Source organism: Phalacrocorax carbo, chromosome 1 (assembly GCF_963921805.1).
Source record: "Phalacrocorax carbo chromosome 1, bPhaCar2.1, whole genome shotgun sequence".
NCBI classification, from domain to species: Eukaryota; Metazoa; Chordata; class Aves; order Suliformes; family Phalacrocoracidae; genus Phalacrocorax; species Phalacrocorax carbo.
In genome coordinates this window covers 90,885,779-90,910,816 of record NC_087513.1, presented here as the reverse complement: position 1 = coordinate 90,910,816, position 25,038 = coordinate 90,885,779, and the positions used below count along the sequence as shown (strand labels likewise).

Below are 25,038 nucleotides of genomic sequence, written 5' to 3'. Positions count from 1 at the left end.
AAAAGCTTAGCATGACTCAATATCCAAACTCTTTTCACATGTACTAGCAGCAGACTATTTTTCAGGCAGACAACCTGAAAATCTGAGAATAATAATAATCAATATGAGAAAATGATACTCAGAGAGGAAAGAAATTATTTTCTAATGTATACTATTTTCTAATTAATTAGTTTTATTAGTTAAGATTATTTAAAATGAATTATTTATTAGTTTTAAACTAAGAAAAACATGGTTTAAAATTATGAGGTGAACACTTCCAAATTGTAAAGGATTTTGTATTTATATTTTGCCTTTTTTTTGTTTTTTTTTTTACTAGATGAAATTTAGTTTTAGAAAAATCAAAGCTATGAGTTTCACCTAATTATAAGATTATAAGACCTGGGGCTTTAAAAGTAAGCACGACGTTGCAGTGTGTCTTTTGCTAAATCTGTGGCAGGCATTAAACAAAGATGATCCACAGATACCTTGTTCACAGGCATCCAGAGTTTAGGTGTGCAAAAACCTGAATTTTCTCATCCCCAGAGAGGTGGCAGTGGTTCAGAGCTGGACACCCACACATTTAGTTGAAAGCTAAGGTAGAGAACTCAATTTCGCTGCTTAGGCCCATATCTAATAGGCACAAATAAAATTAATAATACATGTACGTGGCTCTAAAATTCATTTGTACCCATATTTTTCTTGACAGGTAAATGGAAATTGTATGCTGTGAGATTTTACCAGCAAAAAAACACCTACAGCCAGTTAGCTACGCACTGCTACATCGAGCAGCGAGGCAGGGTACACCTCCGGGGCTGGCCAGTGCATTTCCCCCCCCATCGGCACACTCCAGCAAACACTCAGCCAAGCCAGGAGAACTGCTCTGCCTCCTGGTGCCCGCCACTCTTCACGCTGCTGGGGGAGGATTTTGTGCAAGATGACAAACTGGGACCCTTCTGTCTCTCCACACTGTCACGTAGCACGGCATCACCTCCGACCATACGTCCAGACTTCACCTTGCAGACAAGCACGCGGTACGCTAGTTAGCCCCCAGCTTGCCAAGTAATACCAGGAAGAGGAAAAGCCCCTTCGTGTGTGTTTATATCCAGAGCGATTCAAACACTTGCTGGGAGAAATAAAATCCACAGCCTTTTGGGTTACTAGACAAATCAGGAGAAATAACAAAGCCCTGCCTGAATGATAATGTAGAAGCTGAACATACCTGTAATATGTATCGAACACATTCATACATACCTATCTATCTAAGCTGCTCTATAAATATTTTAGATAAATAGGCAGATAGACAGAATGGCGTGAAGATTAAAAGCAAAACAAAACAAAACTGATTAAACTTGCTTGTTTAGTATTCTGGTCTGGACAGGATGGAGCAAGTAAACTCCATAATGCCCTCACCAGTAATTGGCGAACTCCTTAATGTGTTTACTCTCTGTTATACCATGAATGCAAGCAGACAGATAGGACAATGCTGGTTCAGATCGCCAAGTTTCCGGTTCCCTATAACACACACAGGAGGAGGGTAGCTAAAAAAGGAGAGGGCAGCATAAGGTACGCAGCAGCTACCTCAGGTACCAGGTTTCACACATGCCTAGAGACAGCGCACCCTGCAAACCAATGACCCAGCACAGAAAAACACCCAGGAAAATTAATTCCCCAGCCTTGCAAAGAGTTGACAACGGAAGGCTGTAAAAACACAGTGGAGTACCTTGTTGACACAAGAAAAAAGAAAGGAAATCTGAGGAAGGAGGAGGCGAAGAAACCAGAGGGCTGTCTGGGAAGAGATGAGGCAAGCAAAACGTTCTGACAAGTGTCATTATAAACAAATGCTTTGCCCTCAGCGCCAGAAGAACCAGAGCCAGGAGCCAGGTTTGCATTATACTAGAATATGTCTTGGCATCATTGGTGTCCCCTGCTCTGCTACCACTTTTGAAAGGACAGACTGACAGCAGAGTGAAGCCATGCTGCACTGGAGTGGAAGGGGACAGTCCTGCTGGCTCCTGTTGTAAACTAATGGGGTACGCAGGCTACTGACGCTGGGGTTTCTCTAAAGAAGATACAGATCCCTCCACCCACTCTGTCTTTTGCTCTTTACTCTCTTCTCAGGCATGCTGCTTACTTACCTTGCACGATCAAGTAAACCTGGGAAGTCTTGGGGTGATGCTGTGTCTGCACTGAACATGTATAGGACCCCTCATCGTAGACATCCACTTTCTGGATCCGCAGGCTGTATTCCAAAGGGTTTCTCTTCTCCAGCTCTACTCGAGGATCCAGGGACCACTTGTCCTCTCCAGCAAAAATGATGCCAGAACGGTTTAACCAGGCCACCTTGGAGCTTCTGTCTTCTACATAACACCTGCAGAGAATGAGAAAGGTGAGGGGGAGATTAACAAATCTCTCCATCATCTCCATTTTGTCCCTTCCCTTTACTTCTTTGCTCAGAAACTCCATAGCACACTCCTGCCTTGCCAGAGAACCACAGCATCTCCTCACCATTGCTGCCCCACGGCCATGTATTTCACAAGTATTTTTTGAAGAGTTTCAGGAATGCTTTGGTTCATGAAACCATGGGATTTGGAGCAGCCAGGCCTCCTGTTCTCTCCCCCTTTTGTCTGTGGCCTACACCTGCACCAAAAATTACTTTGGAAGGCCACAAGAGATCCTGATCACCAAATCCCTTCTAAGCCTGCCAATAGGAAAGGTCAGAAGGACAGAAAGAGTTCTTCCCATGCTTTTCCCTCACCTTCAAAAGTTAAGTATACAAGAGAGTTGCATTCCCAGACCCTGCCAGCCTGGAGGGCAAAGGTTCAGGGCTCCAGCTTTGCCAGCTGAGGGCACAGCTGCTCCATCCCTCAGTTTCAGCAGCACAAGGGGAGGCAGCTATAGTGTATTTCCCCTCTTCATCCCCTTGACAAAAAACGACTTTGTGGAAAGAGATTCAGTCCTCAAACATCACCCCCCTAACACCCCCCCCACCCCATCTTGCTGATGTACATATGCCAGCTTGTGCAGGCAAGTGCGGATTTCAGGCTGAAATAGAAAGGCCACGGGGGTGTCACTGCCATCTCTGTGACATGGTCAGCATGTCCTGTGAGCGTCCCAGGTGAGACAGGAGAAGAGGAATGACAGCTAGGGGCAGCAGGCAGAGGAGCAGCGGCAGAACCAGCATCTGCCACATCCCCGATTGCAAACCATTGCGAGGCAGAGGACAGACTAACCGTATTGCAACTGCATGACAAACATTTTGCTCCTTGATAGAGAGCGGTGAAGGTGCTGTGAAGACAAATGCATTCTGGGCAAGGCACCTGCTCTGTACCACTTTACACCACCAGAAAGTGGTTTGCACGGAAGAGGTGAGGAGGTGCCAACGAGGAGGCGCATCCTGCTCATTCTCAGCCGTGTCTCATTCGAGAGGTCCAGGGCTGAAGAAGACATTGGAACGTAACTCCTCCTTCACCCTGGCAGCCGTACCCACCAGGGCCAGGCTCAGACAGGCTGAGAGGGTTTGCCCTGCAGTAGCTCGCACCATGTTTGCTCTGCGGATAAATAGGGAAGCTCAGTCTCCAGAGCTGTTGCTCCTTCACCTCTTAGAGCTCTGCCCACAGCCTCCCAGCATCCAAATAATCCAGCACCTCTCCCCACCACTATTCATGCATGTGTTGTATTTGAGAGAGCAAAGAGAGAGGATAAAGATTATCGCTTCAAGATAAGGCAAATATTTGACAGTAGGCTTTTATACAGCCTCTTAGCATGGGTCAGACATTTTCCAAGTTCCTCTATGTGAATGCATTTCATTCATGCTGCACTGCAGCTGCTGTCCCTTGCGATATGACCCTACCATTACGGGCGGCACCTCTCACCCCCTCCCTTTTGGCATGCCCATGGATGCTCTCTTAGTTGTTCTCGGGTTACTTGTGGGCAGGAGGAAAGCCAGGCTGCATGTGCATTGATGAGAGGCACTCCATGCTGCTGGCCAAGCTGGAAACAGCTCTCTCTGATCTGACAAACATTTGCGTTACAGAGCAGTCCAACAGACCTCGGCCAGCACCACCACAGTCCAGCGAAGGGAGGGAGCGAAGGTTCACCCCTCAGGCCAGAGCCCACCCTCACAGCCAGCCAGGCACTTAACCTGAGGTGAGCGCTCAGCTGTGATCTGTGTTTTGTTTTTAAAAAGCTGCTCTTTTTAAAAAGGAAAGGGGCAGGGGAATCCATGAGCAGCCACTTACATGTAGAAACCAGCACCACGGCAACCTGGCGGTGCCCCAGTTCAGCTGGCCATCCCAGGCTGTAACCACCAGTGATGGGACCTGGAAGCAAGGACCCAGGGAGGTGTTCTGGGAGGGCTGGGAGCAGTGGCCCTATGGGGACACCCAGACTGCCTCCAGAGCTGGCTACCTGAGGGTCGCCAGCCTTCTTGTACACACATTTCTGCATAGAGTCATGAGAGCACCAAGAATTGGGGGTTAGGTGTTTTTTTTCAAAGGTGTTCAAAGCCCCTCTCTGCACATTTTGGATTTGTGAAAATCCTGAGGGGGATGGTGGTAAGAAGCTAAGCAGATTAACTGCTGAAGCTGAAGTCAGTGGGAGCTGAAGTTTCTTAGTCACTTCTGAAAATCCCCCAGCACACCTATCAGTGCTGCTGGGCACCAGCAGATCCAGCACGCTGCACCAGCCCCGCTGGGCTGCTTTCCAGCCCTACATTGCAGCACTACATGACACAGCACAGCACCCTGGGGCTCTGCCCCACACCTGGTCATTAGATGCCTCTGCTTGGAGGTAGCAGAGATGCCCCTGCAATGTCCCTCAGGTCAGTAACAGCTCAGCAGCACAGTCAGAGCAATGCCTCGTCCTCTCACTCCCGAGGGGACACTCACCCGAGGACCCCCACTCTTCTCTGCTGAAGAGAAAACATGTGTCATAACCTCTCCTACATCCCACGAGGTCAGGCCAAGGACAGTGGTCAGTAGCTACAGTGAGACGACCTTGCAAGTGCCCCTAAAATAAGTTAGCATGTGCTACCGAAATAAAGCGAGGAGGAGAGAGGAGAGGGAAAGGTGGAAAATGGGAAGAGTAAGTGAAATGGATTTGAACTACTCTGTTCAGCATACCTGTTTCTCTCAAATTGTCAGGAGAATCAATGTACAAATGTGGAAAATCCAAGTCCTGGCATGCTCCAAACATGCATCGGCATGGATGATGCATCTCGGTATGTCTGTCTGCACACACGCACCCTCTTAGTCTGCCAGAGATGCCACCCAGCTGTATGGATCACGCCTTAATAAGGATTTATGGTGATGATTTTCACAGTGTAATAAGTGCTAATTCAATACTAATAGAATATTAAATGGCACGTTAACTGACATTTTAACTGCAATGCAATAGGAGCATGGCATCAGCAAGATATCAAATGACTCTTATCGTTCACTAATAATCAATAATCAAGTTCACAGAGACAGTCAAACGCTTTTCATTAGACTTATTGAAAGCATTACCATCAGCGTCAGTGAACGCTAATAAATGATTTGCAAACCATCCATTTTGCTTTTCCTTACGGTTTCAGGTTTAATTTCTTGACATCTGCTGATGCGGCTAATGAGAAGACCAGCTAGTGGTGATGGTTATGCCTTGCACAACGACTGCAGGGACTCAGGAACTATTGATCTTAGCACCAGTTCAAACCCTAGTTGCAGAAGGGCAAAAAATCTTGCTGCCATGTCCCTTTAGCCCCCCCTTGCCCTCTCATAAACAAACACAGCAAAGTTTGGCACCTGAGGTCTTTTAGTGACTGCACCATTTTTAGCTGCTACAGATGTGTTTCCAGCTCTCACACAGTGGCTAACGACCATGTAACAACCAGCCAGGAGAGGATGAATGGAAACTGGACATTTAGAAAGGAACTTGAGCCATCCTCGCGTGCCTCCCTCAGCCTTGGTTTCCCCATGCACAAAATGCAGACTGTGGGGGTGAGCCGTGCTGCAGGAGGGAAGGGAGTGGGTGACACTTTCACCACAGGAAAATGCTTTGGGACTTTCAGCAGGAACCATCGCCTTGAACAGGAGGGAGGGCTGCCCGCTGCCATCCCTGGTCCCTGGATTTCAGGCCAGCATGCAGGCAGGGGGAGAGCAGGAGCCAGGAGTGGGCCCTGCCACTCATCCTCTCTCCTCCCTCGCCCGCCAGCCTAACGTGCAACGCTGGGCCAAAGCATCCCTCCTGCAAACCTGCCTTCATAGGCTCCGAGGTAAACTCCACCTGGGTAGGGGAGGTGTTGGTTTTTTTCCTTTCCCCCCCTATTGAAATGATTTAGGTTTATTCCTATACATAAGCGGGAAAGCAAGCTAAGACAAGGAGAGGGAGGCTCAGGCACATCTCCTCTCCTGGCAAACACCAGGGCTGAAGGTCTCGCTGCCTGCTCTGCCTCACTCCCTTCTTGGTGCTTGACTCCTAGTGCCAGCGACTCCTGCTCCTCCTCCTGCCGAGGCACTGCCGCACAGTGCATTAATTTCCCAGCATGTTGCTGTAACACTCGTCGCAGTTGATGTTGTGCCTGTCACTCCAGCGGCTCTCGCCCCTAAGCTTGCCGCCCTCCCTTCCCTCCGGCAAACAGACGGGCATGTCACTGAGAAGCGGCATTTGGTCGGAAAGCCCTAGCATGGGCTCCCCAGGCTGGATGTGCCACCACCAGGGTGGGGGCTGCACCAGGTGAGGAGGAGGAGGATGCACAAGAGCTGGAGGCTCACCAGAGCGCTTCCCATTCTGCCTCAGAGAAAGCAGCTCAGCAGCTACGCCCCTGGGCTACGGAGATGGAGTGGGGTATTTTGTTGCCTTGCAGGGGGGAGGGGTGTTTCTTTGGGGTAAGTTCAATGGTGTTTGGAAGGTGTGGATGATATTTAGAGCCTACAGTGATGAAGAGGCAGGAAGAAAACCCTGTAGGACCTGGTGAGGCTGCTGTTTAAATGATTACTTTAACACGGTGGGGATTTTACAGCATTATTGATGATGTATTGGGTTGCCTTGAACCCAGGATAATTGTTTGGGGTTTTTTTATTGCTGTTGTAATTCCAAATAAATAAATTCTTTTACAGCAGATGCAATCCCACAGCTCTCTGCCAGAGCCCCACTAGCGAAAAGAGGCAAGCTGCTAGGTTTAAATGAAATATGGTGTGCTGCTTTACCAGCAACCCACAGCTCTTACCTCATTTGGGGGAAAAATAAATAAATAGTGTGGTTTCGGACTGCATTTTCTGCCCTCTTTCTCCAAAGCACGTTGCGGTGACAGCTCTGTGTCATAATTCCCACACTCCTCTTTAATCATCTTTTCTCCGTTAACCCTTTGATCATCTCTTCTGTAAGACAATTTCTGTGCAGCAGTCCAAAACTCAGCGGCCCGCTGCATGCGCAATTAAGCACCTGGAGCCCACCCCATTGCACCTGCAGAGGAACGCGACCCCCTTCCGCCAGAGGATGTCACAACCCACCCTGGAGCAGATCTCCTGCCTTCTGCTCAGCTCTGTGGTGAGTCTGCTCTAATCTTCTCACTTCACACACACCCGCAGGATCCAGCTAACAACTTCCCCCGCTGCCCTCTACCCCCGGCAGCAAAATGGCAAGAGGGAAAAGAGAGAGGGATCAAACACGGCTTGTTCGGCACAAAGCAACGTCAGCTCCTGGCTGCCAGCTCTGAACGTGCAAGATGAATTCTCTGTTGTGTTGCAAAGTATGATCCTGGAAAGCTAATGCGGTGGTTAAACACAGTACTGCTTACAGCCTGGTGAGGAAAGCTCAAGGGTAACTCATGCTGGCGCTGTTTTGTCTTGTCTTCTTGTGCTCTACAGCCCTTGCCTGCATGGCAAGCAAGGACTTGAACACAGCGATGGTCAACTGTAAGAGCAGTAAGAGCCCGACCCCAGCAGGGCCGTGGTCAGCAAGGGCTAGGGACAGACCACGGGCATGCCAGCGATGACCCTCCCAAGCAGGGCACTCAGGGGAGGAGCCCAGCCAGGCCCTGCAATGCCACTGCAGTGCTGGACCCTGCCAGCATTTGAAGAGCAATGCAGCGCTGCTGCTGCAGCAGCCAGCCCCCTTTCCCTGGTGTAGAGTCCCCACCAGAGGAGCACACTGGCAGAGCACAGAGGAAGAGCACATAGTCCAGAGGAGTAAGGTAGGAGCTGTTGGCCCTGGGTGGTTCCCACTGCTCGGGATTGGGCTCTCCTCAGCAGGAGATGTTACAGAAGACACCTAGAGCTGATCATATCTTCATCTCTGTGAAGGCAAGGGCCCCCTAAGTAGATTGCAGTGGGAGACCGCATCAAGCGAGCATCTGAAACCTCCTTTCAGCCAAGCACCAAAAGCCTCATTTTATGGAATTTGAATACACGAGTGAGGTGTTGCTCAGACAACTTCTTCTCCCTGCTGCCACTGCTCCTCTCTTTCCCCAGCCTGGTCCAGCTGCTGCTCCTTTCCTGATGCACCACAACCCACAGCAGGGTCACTGTTTGAGAGCAAATGCTGTGCCGAAGCAGGATGGATTGCCAAAATGTGGCATAAATAGCTCCCGAGCCATCACTGCCAGCATGATAACACAGGCCCTCGGAGGGATTTAGAAAACTACAGCTTAAAGCCAGTCCTGTGCTGGAAAACTGGCAGGAGGGGGAAACTGCCGCATCTGTTCAGCCCATGCTTTCTTTCAGCCATATTATGCTGTGACCTTGCTCGTCGCACCTGTCTCCAGCTCCCTAGCTATCTCGGCACTTAGGTGACAATTTTGGGCCATCCCCCTGTTGGGGCGGTGCAGGGCTGAGAGGATGCTTGCACTTCTGCTCATCCTCTTTAGTAAATTGCCACTTTGGGAGTGCAAGGCTCGGACGGGCTTCCCAGGTGAGGGAGCCCTGGCCTCCACCGGCACGGCCAGCCTGTACCTTATACTCTTTTTCAGAGATGTACTTCATTCCTACTTCAGCCTAGTGCATTTGGCGGGGGGCACCCTCCCCCTGCTTCATACAGCAGGCTGTTCAAAATCTTTCTGCTCTGCTGATTAGAAACTTTTTTCCTAATTCCAAGTCTAGATTTATTCATGGCTGGTTTATATCCATTCCCTCTCACACCAACACCATCCTTTAGCTTAAATAGCTCTTCTCTCCTCTGGGTGCTTATCTTCCAGCATGTTCACAGAGAGCAATCATATTCCCTTTCAGCCTTCGTTTTGCTGGGCTCAACAAGCCAAACTCTTCTAGTTTTTTCTTGTATGATAGACTCTCCATTGCCCTAAACATCCCAGTAGCCCTTCCTAGCACCTGCTCCAGTCTGAATTCCTCTTTCGTGACCAGAATTCGTACCCAGCTTTCTAGATGAGGACTCCCCAGTGCCCTGTACAGAAATGTTCCTAGCTCACTCTCTCTCCCATCAACTCTTTTTAACGAAAGCAAAAAGAACTGCAACCAGTGAATATGACTAGCAGTGCAGAACTGCTCATGTGCTGTGAGCATCCTAGTCTCTCAGTCCATGTGATACACACGGAAAATGAAACCCAAGAGAATTCACCAAAAATACACCAGCCTAAAAAGACAGCTAGCTGCATGGGCTCTCACTAGTAGACACACAGCTGGTGTCACATGGGTTTTCTGTCTGTGAAAATTACTATTTAAGAGAATAGGTTCCTGTTTGCGGAGAAAAAAAAACAGAAATCAAGCCCAAAATTGTAGTATTTGTTATGCCAGTACTCTCCTGGGGTGGATGTAACTATAACAGAATAAGAGAATTTATACTGGCATGATTTATTGTTCTTCCCATCTTCTGGGGATCACTATACCTGCATAAACAACTTCAGTCCACATTCATTCCAGCAGATGTATCTTCTTAACAGTATCAATACAAGCTGCTATGAACAAAGTTAACTCCATCCCAGCCACACCTCAGCAAAGTTTAAAACTTCAAAATACAGAAAAAGCCTCAGACTGAGGTCTACCACCACGGTGCCAGGTTTTCCTATACAACACCAGACCTAGGAAAAACCCTCCATTTCTTTACAGTGTAGTTAGAAAACCCTTGGATGGCTCTTTGCCCACTCCAAGGTGTGTATCTGTAGTGACTGTCTCCAGTTACAGGGCTCCTGCCAGGGCAGGCTCTCCTCCCTGCACAGAGGGGCTGAACGGCTCTCTCTGGCTGATGCTTGCAGAAACGCCAAATGCTCTGACAGCTTGCATCAGGGTCTCGCAACGAGATCAGTCGGGAGGATGAGATTGCTGAGGAAACAGACCCTGAGCTCCCTCTTTCCCTTTCGGGTTAGCTGAGGACTCATCAGTGTCCCTTTTCAGTCCAGCCAGAAACCTGGCTCTGATCTTGATCCAGCATGATTAGGTGATGCTAATCAGCTATTGATCACACAGCCTTAGTGAAATGTCCAACCAGGAGCGTATGCCTTGCTCTGCTGTCTGCAGCTTCCCAGCTTCCTGTAGCATCATGGAGCACCTGCACCATCAAAAGGGGGAACCAGGGGGTAACAGAGATGATGCTGAAAGGCAATGGGGAACATTACTAGCTCATTTGCCTTCTGGTTGCACTGCCCTTATGCAAAGGACCCTGTGCTTTTGCCATCACTAAGACATGGGCTGACATTTAAAGATTACCTGTGGTCACTTAGGAACTGAAGTTCACTGAGAGACAATAGTAATTAGTCACTTACATGAACTGGATATTGGCTTCTTTTATGCCAAATTTGTAAAAGGACCAGAAACCAAACAGCTAGTGGTGAGTATCTGCACCATTAGGACTTTTTTTTCTGGTTAAGGGATACACCAGAAATAGGAATGGAAGCACTAATAAGGCACCCATACAGATTATCACCCCCTTTATTTTCCTTCAGAAACTTCAGTACTGGAAATCACCTCTTTATTCTACCTGAACCACCAGTGCCTTGTAGGTAACTTTCATGTGGTCACCACTAGGTAAGTCCAGAAAAGCTACTTCCAAACTTTTCACTTCAATTTCTTAAAAAAAAAAAAAAAAGAAAAAAAAAAGTGCATTTCAGAGATGTGATCTCCTCCTTTGACAGGAGGGGAGGGAGGGTTTGGCTGGGAAGTCCACGTGACTCTGTATCTGGTAATTATCCAGCCGCAGAGGCAATCTGAAACGTTCTGTGCTGTCGCAGAGAATGACAGCACCTGGAGCTCCAGCACCCAGATAAAAAGCGGAGAGACAATCGGGCAGATGGAGAAAGGCAATGCTACATCATGGGGCGGCAAGTTGGGGGGGGAGAGAAAGGGAGGGGTGAGAGGCAAAAGCTGTCGAGAAACATCAAGGCAGCCAGCACAGCTAGTGGAGAATGAGATAATGCCACAGATTAGTAATGCAAAGGGCAGCTCTGAAAGAGGAGGAAACAGAGAGAGAAACTGAGTGAGGGCAGGTCAGGAGAGAGCAGGTGCAGAAGAGGGACAGTGTGAACAGAAGAGGGAACGGGAGAGCAATGCTAGAGGGAGCTTCAAAGCATTTTGTGTGGTCTCAGGTCCCTTCCTCCTGCCCCAGTCACAGGGTAAAAATGCAGGCGGTATCACCAGAGCCTGTCACAGAGCAAGGGGGAGATTTGCAAACCAACTCCTTGCAGCTGAAGAGAGATGTGCCACTGCAAACACCACTTCCCAGCTTGTGGATTCCAGTGGTTTGCTCAGGGAAGGAGACTACAAAACTTAAGATTAAAATAATTAAGACTGGAGCTTTGCGGCATCACCTCATGTATTTTGTAAAGAGAAGAGGTGAGAAGGAGGTTCACTGACTCTCCCTCTCACAGTCTCATGAGCAGAGGCACGTGTAAGCCTGCAAAACAGTCCATGTGATTGATGCCGTGGCCCAATTCCAAAAGGCAAGGCTCCGTATGTGGCACCCCACGCAGCCACGTGACAGCATCAGCATGTGCCCCTGGGGCTGTTGCAAACGAGCGGCATGACCACAGGACTGGCAGCAGCCTTCGATGGGTCAGGAAGAGCTGAGTGCCAGGTGGCTCCAAGCCATGTACCGCCTCTGGGAAGGTTTCTGACATGGGAAAATACAGCCAGACAGTCAGATCAGGGCCAAAGGCTTGTTGGGGACTGATGTTGGCCACCAGCCTCAACACCTGCTGGGCTAGTGACTGCTTGGCTGCACTGGAGTGACCAATGCATCTGCAGCGGCAGTGCCTCTCCATGGAGGCATGAGGAACGAAGTGCCCAGATGTCCACACCTGAACGCTGGGGGAAGGAACAGGAATGGTAGCAGCAGCAAATGGGTATCACAAGGTCTGAGCACTGGGCCACATGGTCCTGTGACCACCCTTTCATTCTGAGTGACAGATGTTTCAAAGAAAGGTGGAATAACTCCTAAAAGGTCAATGTAAATCACCATCTACATAATTTCATGATCCTTCCCAGCCATAAAAGCCTATTAATCCAGCCCCAAGCAAATGTAAGTTGGCCTCCTCTCCGAATGACAGCTTGCATTCCACCTTCTAAGTTTGTACTCTGCCTTTCTTATCCCCAGGCATTTCTAAACCCCCTGCCCCCTTTTTCTTATTTTAAACTCATTAACATCCTCATCTTGGTGATACTTTCTGGCTGAGAATTTTGTAGGTTAACCCTTAATTGGTACAAGGCTGTGAAAGAATATCAGATTTAGGTGTTGTGTGAAACTGGCAGGTGTCTCGTGTGTTTTGTATTATATGAAATAGTTCCTTCCAATACCTGAGGAGCACACTACCTGAAACCCATGAATTCACTTTCTATTTTGTGGACCCTAATGTCCATTTCATCTCATACTGCTCCTTCTCTAACAGGGAAAAGAGAATATCCCATCTGAAGCATTAGTCCTTGTTCTGGGCGGGTAGGAAGGAAGGACCTGTGCCAAGGAGGAATCAGTCATTAAGTTCTTTGGAGAGGTAGATCAGAGTGGGAATGGAAGCAATATTAGGAAAAATAAGACTTAACTTTCCCTTCTTGTGTCAGAGGTGGCTCAACCAAGTTATCATCCTCCTTTCCAAGCACTGCCCTCGGACCGCCAGCAGCTGACTGTGAAGGGTGGCATTTCATGATGAATGAGAAAGTGGGCCCATCCTGCCTGCTCACTCCCAGCTGCTGCATTTCAACAAGGGACACCTCCTTGATGTGCAAACACTCTAGTTATTATTTACAGCTGACCTTTTCCCTCCTCAGCTCTCGGTGCTGCAGCACCACTGGTGGAGTCAGGGCTTGTAGAGATTGCGGAGACGATGTGTAGCAAAACATGTTAGCTTCCCTGCCTGTGCCAGAGCTGTCATCAGTGCCACTGTGGATTGAGCTACATCCGTGCAAGCAACAGCAGGAAATATGAAGAAAAAAGCCTAATGTAGACAAAGCCTTTGAGGAGCTTAACCCCTCTTCCCCTTTTCCATCTCTCTCCCACTTGAAAGCAGAGAACAGCTTCTGAGCAAGACACACTCTCTCATTTCCATATCTAAAGCCAGTCCCGAAATACCATGGCGAAATAATGCTCTCAGAGAGGAGACCATGAAGCAGATTCCCTTTGAGAGATTCTGCTGCTTCTCTTTCTAATTCCACCCAAAACCAACTGCCACCAAATACCGAGCGCACCTGGACCAGAGCAGCCAATCCCAGGCACCTCGTTACCAAAATGATTTTGGGAAATTGGAGGGAATTCAGAGGCAAGCAACAACAAAATCCATCAAGGGCTGGAAAGGGATCAGCATCTAAGGGAAGTTTAAAAACATTAAATATGTATAACTTGACTAAGAGAGGACTTAAAAGGGACATGCTGACAAGCTATACCTCTTTGAAAGCTGAAAGCACTGAGGAAAGAGAGGAATTATTTAGCAAGATGCGTAGGGGTCTAGAAAGGAGTAACAGGTCAGAAAAAGAAGAGAAATAAGTCTGTTCAAACGAGGGAAAACTTTCTGTCATCTACAAGTGCTAGTCTCGTGAAGAGTCTCCCAGGGAAAGCATGGAAGCTCCTATTGTTTCAGACTATTAGAACAAAGTTGGGCTGAGGACCAGAGGATGTGTAATCTGTGTGGGGAACAGCTTCACAGTGGCTGCAGGAAGAATAAACTACAATGACCTAGACTTATTACTTTTACCACCTATCTGGCAGAGGTCAGAAATATGTCAGAAGACAACTCCTCTTGCAAGTTTCTTTCAGACAAAGCAATGTTTTTATGGCTATTTTCACATACAGCTAAATATTTCTCAGCAAGACCTTAGACCTCTATATATTGTACTGGAATTAACTGGCCCAGGTATGGTTTTGTTTTCATAAACTGGACCTATTAGAAGTCATCCATGGACAGGTTAAAAACTACTGGAACAAAGATTAAATGTGTTATTATTTGCAAAAGCCTTTGCCATATGGTCATATTCTAAACGCACTGCACTTAAAGTTGCCAGGTCCTCCTTAGAAGTTGCAAGTGAAGCCTGATTTCTCAAAGTGCTTAGCACTGAAATTAAGACCAGGTTTGTCAAACTGCTTTTTGGCCTACCCGCTCCCAGAGTAACACACAAGAACCGAATTTTCAAAACAGCGTTTGGCACAGTGAGCTCCTTTACCAATATAGCACTTCTCTTGCTGCCTAAAATGACATACTTCTGAAAATCTGTCCCACGGGTGTTTTACAATCATAGAACAAAGTGCTACAAACTTCCGACTCGCATGTTGTATTTATCTTGTGCACTGAAGAACTCATTAAATTGGAAACCACAGCAAAGCTGTAACAGCTAGGCAATGCTCTACTCCACTTTCTTTTCTTTACTTGCAGCTTTGCTAAATTTTGCCTTTCAGTAATGCACTACTTTTGTCCACCATCAGACTTGCAGGAAAGGCAGAGAAGAGAAGGTGCTGGGAGGGAGAAGTCCCAAGAGCTTTGATCTGAGCTTACCTTTATCCCCACAAGCACAATATGCCTTGCAGAGGAGGACATGTTGATAAATAAATAAACAGCAGAGGAGAAGGGGAAGAGTGGAAAAAAAGAAATGTCAAAATATATTTGACAGAGTTTCTGCTGTTGGCATGAAAGCCAGGAGCTGGCTTTAAAACCTCATGTTTGGAGACAGAAGGGGAGGAAGGTAGGACTCATTGTGAAAGGGGAGCAGGAGTAATTCCTGCAGCTTCATCTCCATGCCATCCTACTAACCATAATAATATCTTGTGCTGTCTTTCTTCTGAGACCCTTACAGGACTTGGTCTTGCAAGGCAACTCAGCACATGCTGAACATCAGTGTTTTTGTCAAAGGTACTGAGCACTGCAGAACCAGAGCTCTTGTGCTTTGTGGAGGAGAAGTGTAATGATGCCTGTTTTAAACATATGGAGACACTGGAGAAGGAAAGAAACAGATTGTGCAGAGTCAAACAATGAAATAATTTTACAGCCAGAAACAAAACCTGACAGACCTGACCTGTCTCATACGGAACTTTGGTGTGTTTTGGTTGCATGGGGGCAGTGGGGGGGGGACAGCGATGGCTGCAAACCAGCCTTCACAAACCCAGGTGCCACCTCCAGGCATGCCTATCTTAGCACTACATGCAAGAGACAATGCTTTTTTTTCTCTCTAACTGGGATCTGCCCAGGGACATGCAACCAGCAGAGAAAGGACTGGCTGAAGCACAAGGTCTTCCTCCCCACAATTCAAAGGCAACTGCTTGGGTCACTTGACTCTGCTCCGAAGCCTGAGCTCCAGCCCAGCTACCGAGAGCAGTGCAGGCATAGCCGCAGAGACTGCTCTGACTGCTGCTGCACCTTCTGACCTGCAGTCTTCTGGCATTGGCAAAATTGCACAAATCGCCTGGAACCCAGAAGGTAAACCTTTCTCTTTTCTTAGTGAGGACAATGTTGCTTAATCCTCCTGGAAGTGTTTACCCAGGGATATCTTATCTGGATCCACTGACATCCTTGCCTCTTCCCCCAAGAGCCTGCTGTGAAACAAAACCTCTCCCCCAAGCACAGCTTATCCGCAGTACAGATAAACCATTTCCCCAGAGCTCCCTCCTATACAGCTGTCTAACTGGTAGTTTAGTTCCTGACACCGCTAAGTCTAAGGCTGCTCACGTGGGCTGTGGCTGGCCCAAGGCTGGATTTCTACTTCTGTTCTTCTGGCAGGTCACTTGCTCTAAATCGACTTGCTAAAATTCCAGAAGTCCAGTACCATATGGAGAGATCCCAAACTGTGGCTTCAGCTGGCCTAAATCAAGGGTCAACAAGGGGCCACTAAAGTAAAAGGGGAAGCCTAGATTTACGCTAGATGAGGATCAGCCCTGCTTCCTTGCACCAGACTCTAAATGAATTCATTAAATACAGCACTTCAGTCTGCTCAGCTAAAAGCAGCTCCAGCTGGCAGGAGGTTTCACATCCAGGGAATGTTTAAAAGATGAGATTTGTAGCCTGCTCTGAGTTTACGCTTGGCTAGAGGTAGACTTTCATCAGCCGTGCAGGGGAGATGACATCATGCCCACCTGACGGGTGTCCGTGCATCCCCAGCGTCTGCGTGCCGCATGACACTTACATAGGACCTCACAGACTTGGGGGGGACAACTGAAACCTAAATTCTCCTGTGAAGATGCTCAACTTCCAGTGGTCCAGGGCAGCAGAAGAGAGGTCCTGCTCCACCTCCACCAGACGGAAGGGCTTGTTTTCATTTTTTTTTGTTCTTTTAAATTTTCACTTGGGAGAGTGGGGATCTGCGCTGAATTTGAATCTGCAATGGGGTAAGCTCCAGCACTGAAGGCAGTGAGAGCAGTTTGAGATTTGTGAGACAGGAGTGAAACAGTAGTTAATTTTGACATTAAACCCTAAATGAGAGGATGTTAAACCTACCCTTACCTTACAAAAAAAGAAGCTGTGCTGTGATGGTCTGGCCTGCTCTCATGTATTGTAGAGATCTCGTGATTCCTGCAGTTTAATCCCTTATCTGCTCACTAAAACAGATGGTGTTGCAGGCTCTTTGCAGACTCTGACAAATATGACTGCACTGGGAACACTGCTCATATATCCACACTTGCCGTACAACCCTCAGGGTGAGATACACCGGCTTGAGATGAAAGTTCACATCCAAAGCACGATCTGCAGTATGGAATAGATCCTGTTCTCTTTCAGCATTGCTGCTGAGTTCTCTAATACACACTGTCACGCACAAAACATCTTCCTAAGACACATACAAAGGCCAAAACAAAGGGACCCTCCAAAACCTTCATCCTGAGCTCTCAGTCAAGCCCCCTCTCTTCGGCCAGGATCAGGGCGCACATTGGTTTTCCTCAAGAAACAGATCTGCCCACTGAACGGTGATACCTCCAATAAGCTGGAAAAATAAGAGACCCCAAACTCAAATGGACCTGACACCAACCCCTCCCTGACTTTACACTTTGTTCCTTTCTTAGGCTAGGAAAAGAGGGTCAGCCCTGGCCAGCCACTGAGAGGTAGGGAGAGCACCCAAAATTTTTCATTCATGCCAGGCTATTACAGGTCTTCTCTCCATGATGCTACCTTGTGTGTGCATGTGCGTGTGTGTGTGATCAGCCAGTACTCAGAAAGACAAGTGAGGTTAACCGAGTTACGTGCATTGCTCCCACTAGAGCAGTATAAAATGGTGATAAACCACAACTGGAACCGCTCTGCAGTAAGTATCTGGCCAGAGGTGAAGCATGAGGTTACGGCAGCAGCTCCACTCCCCTGTCCCCCTCTGCCTGATGAATCCATGGTAATAAACCACTCTTCAGCCTTTCTTGTCTTAAACCCAAACTGCTGGGATTCAAGGAAGATAAAGATTTCAACCACCTTTCAGAAGAGCCTTCACAAGAACTAAAAGCCCCTGTTGGCTTAAAAGCAGACATGTAATGGGCTTTCTCTGTCCCTGAAAGTAGTTTAGCACCACAGGAACTTGCAGTCCTTTTATCTCTCTTCTTTATTTAACTGGAGTCGTTAAAATAAACTGATTTCCCAGCCAATTAATTATCAAATATCTGTAACAGCTTTCAAGCCCTGCCATTACTCAGTCTCAGAGGCCCCCACAGGCACTGTTAAGCTACACTCTCCTTACCTGAGTAACCACTGCTCCCGCAAGTCTGCTCCCATGCGCTGAGCTGACAGCAGAAAAGCAGCACAGGGGCCAGCAAAACCCTGGAGAGGAGCTGCAATCCCCCCCACACCCTCCTAAGCAGCAACTCCAGCTATGTGCAAGCCCTGAGGCGGGAAGCTTTGCTGCACTGCTTGACCAAGACTCAGTTACCAGCTCTCAGCCACCCACATACAGACCCCAGCCCCAGTGCAGGAGCAGATACACCCTGTCAAGACACCTGATGCTACCACTGGGATCAGCTGGTACCCGATGGCAGATCCTGCCAGCTGCAAATGAGCTGCAGATGCTGAGTACCCCAAGCTCAGCTCAGCGTGAGGCATAAGCTTCAGATAAAAGCACGTGCCAGGAACCAGCTGCTCGCCCAGACATGGATAGGGACAGCTCCTGCCATAGCCATGTTACCTGTTGAAAAACCAGTCTTCACCTCTCTGTTAACGGGCTGTACTTGCCATAGGTACATTACCAAAGCCCCTTCCATCTATTTTAGAAGCAATAAACTGCACTCATATGTGGTTTCAATTAGGAGATTTCAAATGAGATTGAAGATAATGCATCCCGTAATTAGTCACCCTTCTCCTTTCTAGAAACTCAAGCAGAATCATTTCCAGGCCAAAATGCGGTCTCTCTTGATTGATGACACTAATAAAGTGGCTTTATTGTGATATAAATAGCCTTAAAAACGTCCTGGAGAGTCAATATCAGTGCTTGATGGCCTTACAAAAGCAAGGTCCTTATCTTACAGTCTACTAAAGCTTAACGAGTAATGCTTCTGAGAAGTTTGCCATTGGATTTGGGCACGGGTTTGGGGAACTACAGAAGGGTAGCTCCCAAATTATACATGCAAAGTGGGAACCGTTTAAACACCTTTCCTCTTCCTTGCGTTCCCTATCAATAATCTCTTTGCTTCCTAGCTTGCCTGGTGCCAGTTCAAACACAAGCACCGGCTGAGCCCAGCAGGAGCCATGGGAACACTGAGCTCCAGCGTCTCTTTGCTGGAAGGTTACCAGCCACTGCTACAGTAATTGGAAAACCTGAAATTTCTTCCAAATTGTGCATGCTCCGAGCTGCTTACAGCCCCTACAGAGGCGCATGGCCATTTCCCAGACAGAGGGCCTAAACTGGCTTGCTCTGAAGCACATTCATGGCCGCCACCGTGGCGACCGATAGGTTTTCGTTCCCCCTTGTCAGGAGAAGCCACCCAGCCGTCCCTGTCATGCAGCTGGGAATGAAGCGCTTGGCACCTCGGGCTGCACTGGAAGCTTGGTGGTGGCAGAAAATGGAAGTAATTTTTGAAATTGGCACCCTCCATGTCGTAGCCTGCTCCAGGAGGCCAAATACAGAGCCTGCCTCAGAGGGAGAGGTAGAAGACCTTTGGTCATTCATGAGAGAAGAGCCCAGAAGCTCTCTTCCCTTCTCTGGACAGCAGCGAACCTCGGTCCTCATAAAGACAAAATGCTGGTTTTAAGGCCTTGTTTGAAAGAGGGATATCCTGAAAACATGCAGTCAGCTGTGGTGGGACTGTAATCTTCTCCATTTAGAAATATGAGATACTGTTGACCGTTCTTTCCAGTAGTGCTACCTTGGCTCAGATCCGGAGGCAGAGTGGGTGCTAAAGAGCTTTGCTGGAAGTGACAGAAGCATATACACCTGTCAGAAAATGCTGATATCATAGCAGCCATGACAGTGATGTGATCAGGACCTGACAGACAGGCAAAAAGGAGAGGGAAGGATGCACGGGGAAGGGTGACAGAGAAACTTTAAGGGAGAGAGGTAAGAGTCTGCACATGAGAGGATGCGAATGAGTAATGCTCAGTGCCTGTGCGTGCGTGGCAGAGGGGATGAGGACTCAGGGACCATGTTCTCCCCTCCACCTTAGCTGTGCTTCATGTCTCGAAAGGGCAAAGAGACTATACAATGTCCCAGCCCTTTCTCGTTCCCCTCTCTCCCCATCACCACTGTAGTTAAATCCAGTCCCAGTATATTTGAAAGCAATTTTCCTCTCGGTAATAAAGCTTTCGCAAGCACATAGGTGGCTGTGCCTGTGTGCATATATTGTCTGCGAGAGTGTACAGCAGCCGGGGTCTGCTAAGATGAGAAGGTGGTTCTGTGTACACGACAGAGCAGGAGTGCAGCTGAGACTATCGACCATGCATGCGAGGATACGAGAGAGACTGTGCTTTGCAGAGAATCAGACAGCAAGAGTGAAAATGAGAAGCTGCTCGTATGAGACACGGTGTGCATGTCAGCGAGGAAGAAAGAGAAAGGTCTTATTCACAGCCTTCCTGTATGTGTTTGATGAGTATCACAAGTTTTAACCAAGAAAAATATGTATGTATTCAAATCAAACACAAAACACCCCTTTTGCCTGGAGTGCTCCTGCCTTGCTTGTTTGTTCTGTTGCAATCTGCTTGTTAGAGGAACACAGGAAACAAGAAGAGGGAAAAAACCCCAGGTTGGCATATTTAAACACAGCCAGCTACCAAAGCAGCAGCAAACAGTAAGAAGGGGAAAAGTAGGTGGGATAGTTGGAGACCCGCTGCGACAATGCTAGAGTGAGAGATGCCTGTGAGAGTTTCTGAAGACCATCCCTCAAGAGGATGGTGATCACTTTGTACACATACTGAGTTGATTCAGCAACTACCTACAAGGAAATGCACTCAAAAGCCTATTCCTTATAGTCATTTTGCAGCAAAGAGTCGAAGACAAAGCAAGGAGCGCTGGTGTCCTGGCTCAATCCCCTGCAAAGCTCTCTACACTGAGTCTAGACAGCCCCAGTTGTCAAAATGTCAACGGAGGGACAGAAGGACTTGAGCTGGATTTATCAAGAGGAAGAAAAGTAATAGCAACAGACTGAGTCCCAAACCTCCTGAGGCTAAAGGCCCTTCTAGGACTCCAGGTCAGGCAAACATGGGTATAGGGGCAGGGATGGCTTAGAAAATATTTTTCCCTGTTCTGTTATGCTTTTTTCTTGCTGGTAAATTTAAACACCTGTACAAGTTTATGGCTCTTCAACACTACTATAATCCATAGGCCTATGCGGCCCACAGGGAAAATCCACCAATACCCACGTCGGGTCAGACCTGCTAAGGAGCTTACGATGCCACAGGCAATGCATGGGAAGAGCAGGAGCATGCCAAGAACTGCCTGTAGGAGTGGCAAAGCCACCAGACTGGAGACATCCTGTTCAAGAGACCCAGGAAAAGGGCCAGAAGTACAAGTGAGGCTGTACCCCAGGGCAGCTCACCCAAGCATCACCCAGAGCACTGTGGATCATGGGAAGACTCTTCCAGGATAAAGGCAGCTGTTGGCTTTCTGTCCCTCCCTCCCCCTTTTAAAATCAGAGTGAACAACTCTGATTTACAGCTGGACAGCAGAGCTCTCATGACACCAAGGGAGGGGAAATGCTATCTTGATTTTGAAGTTATACAGGTGGTGCAGGAGAAGGAAAACAAAAATACAATACAGGGGGCTTGAGCCTGGATGCAGCTCTTTTACCATCACCCCTCAAGCATCTAACCAAACCAACACCAGCTTTCTTTGGCTACTGAGACTAAAGCAATTGCAGCCAGCGCTGGCTCCTGCTTTGGGCAGGCACCACACTATGTACAGTGGGCCCCTTCTGATTGGGGTCCCCGGTGTGCTACTGCATCCTCAGCAATAATAGCTATTATTGTTCAAAAAATTACCCAGAAACTTCACAAATCCTTCTGCAGTGTTTGACTCTCTGACCTCTGGAGGCAGTGTGGATTTCACAGACTGACTACCTGCTGTGTGAAAAAGTGTCTCCTTTCATGTGATCTAAATTAAGCCACCATTAGCATCTCCAAGTGACCTCTTGTTCTAGTATTACAGGAGGACAGAAAAAGGAGGGACTGATCAGTTTTCACTGCACCCTTCATTAGTGTAAATAACTCAATTATAAGCCTTTAGCATGTCTCTTCAGGGAGGCTGAGAATGGTTGGTGCTTGCCATCTCCCGTTGGAGCAGGCCAGGAGCGAGAAGAGGCAGTGCGTGCTCAGGGACGGTAGAGGGCACGGTGGCAAGACAGGAGATGAGAGAGCTACGGGAGGGAAATGGCGCTTGCACGTTTTTGCGAGCTCGCTACAGTGAAGAAAAAGCCTGTTCAGTCCAACTGACTGCCTCCTTGTAGGTAAATCTCACAAGATTACTAACCATGCTTCACAGCCCTCTGGTAATATTACATGCTGTCTTAAATGAGGGTGTAGCCAGTGTTCAAGATAATGTCATTTTTTATAACATATTCCCTATTGTTTTCCTGTCCCTTAAAGGCAACCAAGCATCCTCTACACTTTTGGAATTGACGGTACCCACTGAAGAAGCTTTTATCGAGTTACTCACCATGACTCCCAGTCTCTTCCCTCCAAGGAGCCCGGGAGCTCAGCGCTCATCACCGTACAGCTGAAGTGGAGACTATTTTTGCAGTCTGCATTACCATACGCTCATCCACATTATAGCTCATCTGTCATCCTACTGCCCTGTCCCCACGGTGCCTTTAAATCCTGCTGACTCATGGAGGCGGCAGCCCATGCCTGCCTTTGGTCGGCAAGATGAGGGGAAGCTCCCACAGAGGCGAGGGGGTCTGGGGCAGGGGGAGGACCTGGCCCCAGGGAGAAGACCTTGGAGCAGCCATGCCAAGCCCTGGGAGCAGGTCCTGCTGCCTCTCCACGGCCCATGCAGTGAGTCTGCAGAGGATGCGATGGGGCGGGCCTGCTCTCAACATCTACGGCTTTTGACAACCCTGCTGCATTTCTCATCAGTCAAACCAGGAGTCGTCGCCGAAGTACTAACACGCCAGCCACATAGCACAGGGCAGACTAAACACTTCCATGGTGTGTACTGACTCCCACTATCTCTCCACATGAAGGAGCAGCTATTCTTTGCTTACGAACGCTCGACTGGGTTTTAATCTATGACAAGGCCTTGCCCCTTCTCCCATGGCTATTTATTTCCTTTCATAATTTTGTGTGAAAGGTCTTATCAAAGGCTTTATGAAAATCAAAGTACATTATGTCTTCTGGGGATCACCTTTATCTTATTTTATTAAACTGTAAAAAAAACCAAAAAAAACCACTTGCAGCTCAAAAAGGCACAATTTTCTTTTCCAGAAGCCATACTGGATTGACCCTGTCATGTTATACTTACCCGAACGTTGTGCTAGCATGTCTTTAATTAGCCTCACAATCAGTTTGGCTGGAACTGAAAGAGAGCTCATAGATCTATAATTCCCAGGATGTCTTTCGATTATTAAAAAAATAGTACTTAGGATGCCTGGAGCGCTCCCTCTCTGAAGTTCTCAAAGAGGTCTGCACCAGGGTGAAGGCAGAGCAGGCTGGACAGAGCCCTTCACCACCTTCACCTTGCAAGCAGGGAAGAAAGGAGAGCAACTTGCCCATGAAGTCGACATCACAGCTGGATATGGAGCTGCCATCCCTGTTCTTGACCCTCTCAACTGTCATCTCTCTTCTAAAATCACTCGCTGGTGCTTGGGGCCAAGGAAGGGGCAGTATTTGCCCATCTGCATCATCTTGCCTGAATGTGGACTGACTTCAGTGTTTTTCTCCCTGAATCTGGCCCTGCTATTAGCAGATCTGCACTCGTTAGAGAGATGCTGTTTATAAGGATCCATCAGACACTGCTGTCAGTGTATTTCATGCATTATTTACTTCAGAGCCCTGAGACTAATGCTACCCCAGTCCCAGTGATTTACTGCATTTGAGTTTCTCAAGCTGATCCATAACTTTGGGTAATAATAACAATAACAAAATACTTTGTATGCATATATCGTACCCGTCAGCAAAAACCCACACAGAGATGAGCATATGATGCCAGAAGAGCTGCTGCTTTGAGGTACCACAGCGTCAGCCATTTGCAGGTACAGCTGCCTCCTCACATAGATGCATCCCTCACACCCCGATTTTCGGATACTTTGCCTCAAGACCAGCACACGTGGACCCTTCGAAGTGAGTGTGTGTATCCAGGGGGTTTCCCCCTTGCCAGTGAAAGCTCAGTGAGCCCCATGGCACATCCCCTAGCAAGGACACCCCTGCTTGGGCAGAGGTGCCTTATGAGCCTGACCCAGCTCACAGATGGGGTCCCTCTGCCTTTGGTGAATTAAAAATCCCAGAAGGATGCTCAGCGCCTAGGCTGGGGACTCTGTAAGTAGTTTGGCATGAGTTGGAGAACACAGTTCATTGGCTTTGGCTCAGCTCTTTAATAGTGTCTCCCCACCTGTGGCTCTCCTCATCCAGCTCCTGGCACTGCGTGGCCACAGCCCCCTCACCATTGCCTCTTGCTCCCCCAGCTTCTTTCTCATTTACACCTTGCCTCCTCTTTCAGACCCCTGGTAGTTCAGCTGTTCATTTAAAGGCACTTGATGAACCCTAACAAAAGCCATGCAGCTGGGATCCTCCCTGTTCCCTTTCCACACTGTGCTCCTACGTCCTCTTTGCACGCTGAGGCAGGGATGACCTCCAAGCTGAGTCCTGTGCTTTTAAGGACTGTTTTTCTGGTTTATTTGCTTTAATTTATTTTGCCCTTCAGCCTAGCATTCACTGTCATCTTTCTCCTCAAGAGTTTTCTTGCTGCCCTGTTTGAAGCTCACCTACCCTGCACATGCCCGGGGCGGGGGGCACCCCTAACAAGGAGCAAACCACCCCCTGTCCTCGAGATGCTGCCAAGTGCTTGGCACTCATGCCTCTGTGCCTTGCTGCTACTGGCTGTGGCACCCTACCCGCTCCCTGATGTCTCCCTTGACACAACTGAAGCTTCAAGAAAGGGAGTGCTGCGTCCTGGAGGGCTCTTAATATGCCACAGGCCCTGTAATAATAACATTAATAAAACCCATTGAGAGATGTCCGCTTGCCCAGGCAAGGCTCTAGCATGGAGGCCAACTCCTACCACTGCGCTGACACAAAATCACTGAGATCAATGAGAATGTCAACTAAGTGCT

The 25,038-nt window shown here is 48.2% G+C and overlaps 1 protein-coding gene across 6 annotated transcripts in view; it reads right to left on the bottom strand.

The window, feature by feature from the left end:
* The window catches only part of LSAMP (limbic system associated membrane protein), a 1,028,083-nt gene that overhangs the window by 172,242 nt on the left and 830,803 nt on the right, over positions 1–25,038 (bottom strand). For all 6 annotated transcript variants that reach the window (XM_064466267.1, XM_064466276.1, XM_064466286.1 and 3 more), the window contains one exon: positions 2,115–2,347. In XM_064466267.1, the coding sequence (XP_064322337.1) occupies positions 2,115–2,347 (233 nt within the window). The remainder of the gene's footprint in view (positions 1–2,114; positions 2,348–25,038) is intronic.